This window comes from Coccinella septempunctata, chromosome X (assembly GCF_907165205.1).
Source record: "Coccinella septempunctata chromosome X, icCocSept1.1, whole genome shotgun sequence".
In the NCBI taxonomy this organism is placed as follows: Eukaryota; Metazoa; Arthropoda; class Insecta; order Coleoptera; family Coccinellidae; genus Coccinella; species Coccinella septempunctata.
This window is the reverse complement of record NC_058198.1, coordinates 17,532,540-17,542,465: the sequence shown is the minus strand read 5'-3', so window position 1 is coordinate 17,542,465 and position 9,926 is coordinate 17,532,540. Positions and strand designations below refer to the sequence as shown.

Below are 9,926 nucleotides of genomic sequence, written 5' to 3'. Positions count from 1 at the left end.
GTATATTCTTTCTGTAAGAAAAATACTCTGAACAATTATCATTTAAATTCGCATATGTTTCATAAACTCATAATTATATAAAACACTCTATAATTTTAGGTATTTTTAGTGTTAGGCTCAAGTATCACAAAATAACAAAATATTTTATATGTTCTTTTTAGGTATCATAAATAATGAATTGAACACAATGAGTAAAATATCGCAGGAATTTGGACAGGTTGAAAAACAATCTCTTATGAATTCGCCAACGTTTCGGAACTATTTTGTTCCTTTCTCAAGGCTCATCATACAACTAATAAAAGTAACACTTTAAAATTGGTCATAGGAAAATAAGGATAAATCAACAAACAGTCCGACGTGTGTCAGTTAAATTGAACGAATGTAATACGTTGATTCCATAGAAATTTTAAGTCACAGCAATCTTATATCGAATCAGACGACGGAACGGGCAATTGGGTGGTGGGGTGCTAGGGAGGGATGGTAGAGGGGCTATATAACAGCGGAGTAGATGTATAAAGTATTCAGTTGTGAATGTGCTTCGTGCTGCAAATATTGTGTTGTGGTTTACATTTTTTAACTTTGATACTATCGAATTTTATCGTTTCATACTTAAATATTTTTTTCATTGTGGAAGACGAGATGGACAGAAAGAAGATCTTGAGAATGGGATTGGAAAAATTGAAGTCTAAACAAATTGACTTGAGGAGAACAGTTCAAATCAGGAATTTTCTGAAGTCACAGGTAGGAGAACGAAAAAGAGGAAAAGTTCCGCAGAAAAAATCCGACACTCACGCTGCAAGAAGAGAAGGTAATCAAGATGAACATAGCCAAAAAGTCGTGAAGAAAATAAATTCCGTTGTTGGAGAAAAAAAGCAGTATGTGTCGAACGGAAATCTGAGAAAACGCTTGACGAGGTCTTTCATTCTGAAGGAGATTCTGAATATGACATCTATTAGAAGAAAAGAAGATCCTTATATCAAACTTTTCAATGTGAATGACTACATTGAGATTTTTAGGAAGAAGGAGAAACCTATAAAATGAAAACTTTTGTAGGATTTGTAACTCCAGCCCGCGCTCTATATTCAAAATGAAATATTAACTTCGAAAAAAATTGAAAATTGTTAGATGTAGAGAAAAGACAACAGTACTGTTTCAAGTACTATGCGTAAAAGACTGAACGCTCCTTGACCTGCGATCAAGAAATAGAAAATTCATAATATTGGAGTGCAAGTCTGATATTTGAATTTACAGCATATTCTTAATGAAACATTTATTTTGAAAACAAATAAAAATTGATAGGGGATGATAAAAGTTAACAGTTAGTACTGTTTCAAGTACTATGCAAAAACAATCCACTGAACGCTTCTTGACCTGCAATCAAGCAATAGGTTATGTATGAATTCAGAGTGCAAGTCTGATATAATGAATCGTTTATGATATAGAGTGTATTCTAAATGAAACATTAGGTTTGAAAAAAAATTAAAAATTGTAAGGTGTACTCAAAAGACAACGTTAGGTCCCGTTCAAAGTACGGTATAAAAAAAATTAAAACTTCAAAATATGACCAGATATACTAATTATCAGCAAAAATTAAGTAGGAGGATATCAAATAAGTGAGCCTTCGAATAAGGGCGATAAATAAACGAAATCAACTCGGATATATGAAAACCAACAACTGTTGATTTGTTTGTCCACTTTTATATCAATGTGTATTATGTTCCTGAATTAATTTCGTTTGTTTTGAGTTATTTCATCCTCTCATTTATTGAGACATTGGTTCACTATAACCAAGATAATTTCCAATCCTGCTTTTTTTTGTCATTCAAGAACATTGTTCTAGGGATTCATCTACCATTTATATCCTACAGATAATTGGAAAAATTTGCTCTTTTCAGTTTCACTAGTTATAATGGCGTCATAGATCTAACGCTACGCTACGCACCGTAATTTTTTATATTGTTTTCTCATTATTCCATATGCCAGCTTCAGTTCTCTCGCGAATATTATTATTCCAGTTTCAACCTCAAGAAAAAGGCTACTGCAACCAAAATTTTTCGTTATTTTCTCTAATAAATTTCAGCAATCCATTTTAAGAAATTCATGACGGAAGAAAGTAACTTTTTTATTCGGTTTTTCGAAGTTTTCCATGAGCTTTATGGATGTGTAGAGGATGTTTCATTGAAATGAATTAATTTCAAAAGAAATTACCTGAGCCTGAAACAAAGAACAGTTTACATTGACGAATATAATAGACAGATAGAATAGAAGTCAACGTTCATACTTAATTATCGAAATCTCATTTCTCTTGACAAATACAAAGGGGATTTATCTGTAAAAAAAACCAGAACAATATCATGGAAACCAAAAAAGTGCCATAACTGATCTACGGGACTACTATTTCTTGATAAGCAAAAAAAAACCCTATTCAAAACCATTGACGTATTGAAGTATACAGTAAAATATTTGTTACTTTGACTAGGTGACAGGTACAGAATAACACAGGTACAGTATAACCAATACAATAAACCATCCCTCAACGTTTCCGCCCGCAACTGACCGATTTGGTCATAATTACTACCTGCGAAAACAAGCAAATGTATAGCAGGAACTTTGAAGTATTTTGAAATAAGATATTTGATTGTTGATGCATTTTTCGGAAATATTGCAATTAATTATCGATTTATGTTCGAACCCCAGCATCTCAAAATAGAACTTTTTTCTATAAAACGGCCTTTTGAAAATCATTTTGAATATTTTCGATAGCCGGATCAGCATAGAAATCATAAAATATCTAATCTAAACAGCAAATGAAGTTGGACGGCCAAAAACTTGCATAAGTTTGACTATGTCTAATTTCGACATTATTTTGGCGATATTTTATTTTCACTTTACTGAATGTCACTTGCATTGGTTATTTTTTTTTTAATATCTTCTTTTCGTACTGGGCGTGAATATAATTTCCGAATTTCGTCTTAAATTTTGGAGATAGTGAGGCCTTACGAATGTTTTAGTGTGACTTTCGGACTAATATCAAGTTATTTCCGTATAATTCCTCATTTTGAAAAACGATAGCAGAATATTCCGTATCCAGGAATACCTTGTCAATTTTGGGCATAATAAGGATAGGATGGATCATAATTCGACTAACATAGAGGTTTTCATTTAAACAAATTTTTTTCGATGAAAGTACGAAACGAAAGAATTTTTTGGTGGATATGCTGTTTAAAATACATTATGACTTCGACAACAATTCCTGAATGTTGCACCCTTCTATCGTTAAAGCATACTGAAAGCTGGAAATCTTGGAAAATTCAATGTCATGTCACCAGAGTCACATGTTACTCGATGGGGAATCCATGCCGTTTTTTAAGAAACCAAGTTTTTAGCTCTTATAATATGAGAATATTTCATTTTTATTATTGATTTATTTATTTATTTATTTATTTATTTATTTATTCATTATTATATACTCAAAATTTTTCGGTTTCTCGGTTAGGACATTGAAAATGAAATTCATGAAGTAGATAGTAGTGCTCCGTATAATTAGGGTGAAAATAAAAAATAACGATTCTGTACTTATATATAGGAACCTACATGGATTTCTGCATATACATCATTAAATTTATTCAGGGACATTCTTTCTATAGTTTTATTTCCTCAGGAAAAACGTGTATACCATCTACAACGTGAATGTAAATGATGAAAAAGAATTCTCTAGAAATTATTAATTTTGAAATATTGTTTGGAGCAGCGAGATTTGAAACAAACTTAAGAATTGAAATACTAATGCGCTTCAATACTTGCTTATCCAGATAGTTATTATCTGTATCGATAACTTATACTTTTCAATTGTTGATATTTTATCATTTCATAATATCAGAAACGTTTGAAAAAATGAACAGTAATATATAATAGTATATTCTTTCTGTAAGAAAAATTCTCTGGACAATTATCATTTAAATTCGCATATGTTTCATAAACTCATAATTATATAAAACACTCTATAATTTCAGGTATTTTTAGTGTTAGGCTCAAGTATCACAAAATAACAAAATATTTTATATGTTCTTTTTAGGTATCATAAATAATGGATTGAACACAATAGGTAAAATATCGCAGGAATTTGGACAGGTTGAAAAACAATCTCTTATGAATTCGCCAACGTTTCGGAACTATTTTGTTCCTTTCTCAAGGCTCATCATACAACTAATAAAAGTAACACTTCAAAATTGGTCATAGGAAGTTAAGGATAAATCAACAAACAGTCCGACTTGTGACAGTTAAATTGAACGAATGTAATACGTTGATTCCATAGAAATTTTAAGTCACAGCAATCTAATATCGAATCAGACGACGGAACGGGCAACTGGGTGGTGGGGTGCTAGGGAGGGATGGTAGAGGGGCTATATAACAGCGGAGTAGATGTACAAAGTATTCAGTTGTGAATGTGCTTCGTGCTGCAAATATTGTGTTGTGGTTTACATTTTTTAACTTTGATACTATCGAATTTTATCGTTTCATACTTAAATATTTTTTTCATTGTGGAAGACGAGATGGACAGAAAGAAGATCTTGAGAATGGGATTGGAAAAATTGAAGTCTAAACAAATTGACTTGAGGAGAACAGTTCAAATCAGGAATTTTCTGAAGTCACATGTAGGAGAACAAAAAAGAAGAAAAGTTCAGCAGAAAAAATCCGACACTCATGCTGCAAGAAGAGAAGGTAATCAAGATGAACATAGCCAAAAAGTCGTGAAGAAAATAAATTTCGATGTTGGAGAAAAAAAGCAGTATGTATCGAACGGAAATCTGAGAAAACGCTTGACGAGGTCTTTCATTCTGAAGGAGATTCTGAATATGACATCTATTAGAAGAAAAGAAGATCCTAAAATCAAACTTTTCAATGTGAATGACTACATTGAGATTTTTAGGAAGAAGGACAAACCTATAAAATGAAAACTTTTGTAGGATTTGTAACTCCAGCCCGCGCTCTATATTCAAAATGAAATATTAACTTCGAAAAAAATTGAAAATTGTTAGATGTAGAGAAAAGACAACAGTACTGTTTTAAGTACTATGCGTAAAAGACTGAACGCTCCTTGACCTGCGATCAAGAAATAGAAAATTCATAATATTGGAGTGCAAGTCTGATATTTGAATTTACAGCATATTCTTAATGAAACATTGATTTTGAAAACAAATAAAAATTGATAGGGGATCATAAAAGTTAACAGTTAGTACTGTTTCAAGTACTATGCAAAAACAATCCACTGAACGCTTCTTGACCTGCAATCAAGCAATAGGTTATGTATGAATTCAGAGTGCAAGTCTGATATAATGAATCATTTGTGATATAGAGTGTATTCTAAATGAAACATAAGGTTTGAAAGAAAATTAAAAATTGTAAGGTGTACTCAAAAGACAACGTTAGGTCCCGTTCCAAGTATAGTATAAAAAAAATTAAAACTTCAAAATATGACCAGATATACTAATTATCAGCAAAAATTAAGTAGGAGGATATCAAATAAGTGAGCCTTCGAATAAGGGCGATAAATAAACGAAATCAACTCATTCCGCGTCGAGATGTCATCGTGTGAAGATGTGCCATATGACCGCTCAGCGAGTCCGAGTGTTTCGGAAAATTCAGATAGAATTTGCAGTTGTTGCAATCGAAAAGTGGGTGAATCCTACACCAAATGTTCCAAGTGCGATGAAATATTTCATCCCTCATGTTTAGTAAAAGCAGCCAAGAGGAAGAATGCTACTTGCCGCCACGTAGCATCTGAAGGAGGTCAATCTCATGACGAAACTATTTTTAAGACGGAAAACAAGATACTTCGTATTGAAATTCAGTACTTGAAGTCACTTCTGGAAGAAACGAAAAGTAAGAATTCTATTTTAGTCGAGAATAATAGTCTTTTAAGGGATAAGATCTCCAGTCTTGAACAACAATTAAAATCATGTAAAAACATCCCAAAAAAAGTTGTCAACACATTTGCTCAAGATAAGGCAGCAGACCCCGCCAATGGTTCAGCCAGTACGTCTGTGGACAATACATACTGTTCTATGGTGAAGGCAAATTCCAGTAAAGCGCAGTCGCGTGCTCTCCAACCGCAAATGTCATTCGAGCATCCGCATCCGCGAATAGTTGTAAACAATCCTGAAAACCAAGAGTCTGAACCAACTATTAGGACCAACGATTTCTCATTATCGAACTCCATTATGAAAGACACTGATAACAATCTAGAATGGTCTACAGTTGAAAGAAAGAAAGGAAAACGAGAATCAAGAAATAGCAAGAAAATATGTTATGGAACTAAAACTAACTGTGAAGATAATACAATCAAGGGTGCCATCCGTAGACGGTGGATTTATGTTGGGAAAATCGCAGGAAAACAGGTCTCGGAGCAAGATATACGGTCTTTCTTGGGAGATATGGATGATAACGAACTTATAATTGTGAAAAAACTCAACACTATTGGGCAAAACTCCGCTTTAAGCATTGGCTTACCAGGCGACACAGCTTATAATAAGATTTTTTGCGAGACTTTCTGGCCTGAAGGTGTCGTTCTTAGGGATTTCTCTTTCGACCGAAATTTTTTACGGAAGAGCAGAATGAACCAGAACAGCTAAATTCATCTATCAAATTTGGTAAGTCCAAACCCACCAGGGACTTTAGCCTTGTTCACCAGAATGTTCAGTCTTTGGGTACAGCTATGAACGGCCTACAGCTAATGGCTCAAAAGGAAAACTCAGACGTAATAGCTATTACAGAACACTGGAAGTCCAAGGATGAACTTCCTGTCTACAAGATAATCGGATACAAGTTAGTTTCAAGTTTCTGCCGTTCAAGAGGGAGACATGGTGGATGTGCAATCTACATCAGAGAAGAACTGAAATTCACTGAAAGGTCGGACTACAATCTTATTAGTATACCAAATGTCATTGAGTGTTCTTCAGCTCAAATTCATTCAAATAATCATAAAATACTGATTATATGTGTTTATAGGCCTAATTCCCAACCTTTGGCAGATGTGGATCTGTTCTTAGAGAAACTTAAGACTATTCTAGAGAAATGTACACTTGAGAGAGCTCCTTTCATTTTGGTGGGAGATTTCAACCTGGACATCCTGTCAGGATCTCATGACAGTGTTGGGTTTATATCACTCCTGGAGAGTTTCAACTTGGAACCCTTGATTCGTCAGCCCACACGACCCTCATCGGGAACCTGTCTGGATAATGTTATAACCCCCCTGGTGGGGCAAGCTAAGGTGATCGAACATCATATATGTGACCATTCCGCCCTGAAATTCACTTCCAACCTCAATTTCACTACTGATCGCAGAATAAAGTCGGTCAAGAGGAGAATAATAAATGATGAGTCCACCGATATCTTCCTCCAAGAGCTGTCTCTGTTGAGTTGGGATGACATCTTTGTAAATTCATCTGACCCTAACCATCTTTGGAATATATTCCATAGCCGATTTTTTCAGACATTTGATAGATGTTTTCCTAAGGTAACCATTCATCCTTCAACATCCAGGAATAACTTCAAGCTAACACCTGAACTAATAAACATGAAAAAACATCTCGACTTATTATACATACTTTCTTTCTCTAGATCTGAATTGAAAGACACGTATAAGTCAGTGAAGAAACATTATGATAGTCTCCTGTCGAGGGCGAGGAGGGACCACTTCAGTTACTTCATAAGAAACTCTGAAAACAAGTCAAAAGCCTCCTGGAAGGTGATAAATTCTCTTACAAAAAGTAAGACTTCTCCGGCTTCTTCTTGTGATCTGGACGATTCTTCCTTGTGTCCGAATGAGTTCAATAATTTCTTCGTTGATTTTCCTACTGCGCTGACTGAATGTCTGGAGAGAGGTTCTAGCACAGAGCGGGACAGACTTGATAAATCCTTCTATATGTTTGATGTTACACATGATGAAGTTCGGAAAACAGTTAAAGCTCTAAAAAATTAACTTTCATGTGGCTATGACGAGATACCAATCAAGATACTCAAATTATCGATTGAATTCATTATTGCACCCCTTTGTTTTATAGTTAACTGCTCATTCAAAGAGGGAATTTTTCCTGACCAACTCAAGATTGCTATTGTGAAACCCTTGTATAAAAGGGGTCCTGTTGATGATCCCAATAGCTATAGGCCTATCAGCATTCTGTCTGCTTTTTCCAAGGTCTTCGAAAAAATATTGACCAACAGATTACTGAATTTTTTCTATAAATTTGATGTGATTTCAGCTTGTCAGCATGGATTTGTGAGAAACAGAAGCATTGAAACTGCTACTTATGAGCTTATTAATGAAGTCTTAGTTTCCCTTGAGAGTGGTGAGGTGCCTATGGGACTATTCTTAGATTTAACAAAGGCCTTCGATTGTGTGGAGCATGAAAGACTGCTGGAGATCCTTGATGACTGTGGAATAAGAGACAATCAATTAAAGTTAATAGATAGCTACCTTACATCTCGCAAACAGATAGTTGTTATGGAGGTTGATGGTGAATTAGTCAAGTCAGACATAAGAGAGAATAAGATGGGCGTTCCTCAGGGAAGTATTCCGGGACCTATTCTTTTTATCATCTACATCAACAAGTTACCTAAGGCAAAAGTCTCAGCTAAGTATTCTATGAGGATGTTTGCTGATGACACCAACTATTTGCTAAAATCTTCGGATATAGTGTCAGCTGTTGTGGACTCGAACAATGTTTTGAAGTCTGTGGGTGATTGGTTTCAAGATCACAATCTTATCTTAAATATTGACAAGACACAGTGTATTTTCTTCTACACTGAAAAATCCAAACTGAACTATCCTTCATCAGTGAATATTGCTAATAGCAATGTTGTGGTCAAACATAGTGTTGTATTTTTGGGACTTGTTTTAGATAGACACTTGAAGTGGGGACCTCATACTGAACAACTTAGATGTAGGCTCAACTCCATTTGTTATATGCTCTTTATGTTAAGGGATCAGATTGATTTTGACCTAATGAAGATTATATATTACTCTAATTTCCAGTCAATTATGTCCTATGGGATTATTTTTTGGGGTAACTCTTCCCATGTAGGTAATTTATTCATAGTTCAAAAGAGAGCTTTAAGAACTATGCTCAATCTGGGCTTTAGAGAATCTTGTAGGGGTTTATTCAAAAGTAATAATATTCTTACCATATATGGACTTTACATATATAGATTACTGATTTTCTTCCGCAATCATAGCCGCTATTTTGAGTTACTGAGTTTCTGAAACCAGAATGCTACCAGAAGAATGTTTCCATATTCAGTTCCATCCCACAAGACCTCATTAAGAGGCAAAAACCGTTGAATGTATGTCAATATCTTTATTCAATATATTGCCCTCTCAAATTAGAAAACTTTCATGCCCTTCCAAATTCAGAAAATCTTTGTACACTTTAATCTTGAATTGTGAACCATATGATATTTGTGAGTTCAAAGAATTTTGTAAAAACCAATGATATTGTATATTTGGCTTTGACATGTTCCATTTTTACAAACTTTGTAATTATCTGGAATCAATAAATACTATTACTATTACTATTACTATTACTATATGAAAACCAACAACTGTTGATTTGTTTGTCCACTTTTATATCAATGTGTATTATGTTCCTGAATTAATTTCGTTTGTTTTGAGTTATTTCATCCTCTCATTTATTGAGACATTGGTTCACTATAACCAGGATAATTTCCAATCCTGCTTTTTTTTGTCATTCAAGAACATTGTTCTAGGGATTCATCTACTATTTATATCCTACAGATAATTGGAAAAATTTGCTCTTTTCAGTTTCACTAGTTATAATGGCGTCATAGATCTAACGCTACGCTACGCACCGTAATTTTTTATATTGTTTTCTCATTATTCTATATGCCAGCTTCAGTTCTCTCGCGAA

General features: G+C 34.1%; 1 protein-coding gene across 1 annotated transcript; it reads left to right on the top strand.

Moving 5' to 3' along the window:
* Positions 1 to 6,715: 6,715 nt before the first annotated feature.
* LOC123322288 lies at positions 6,716 to 9,262 on the top strand. Its single transcript, XM_044910229.1, has 2 exons — positions 6,716 to 7,769; positions 8,262 to 9,262. The coding sequence occupies exons 1-2, from the start codon at positions 6,716 to 6,718 to the stop codon at positions 9,260 to 9,262; spliced, it is 2,055 nt and encodes a 684-aa protein (XP_044766164.1).
* Positions 9,263 to 9,926: the final 664 nt, after the last annotated feature.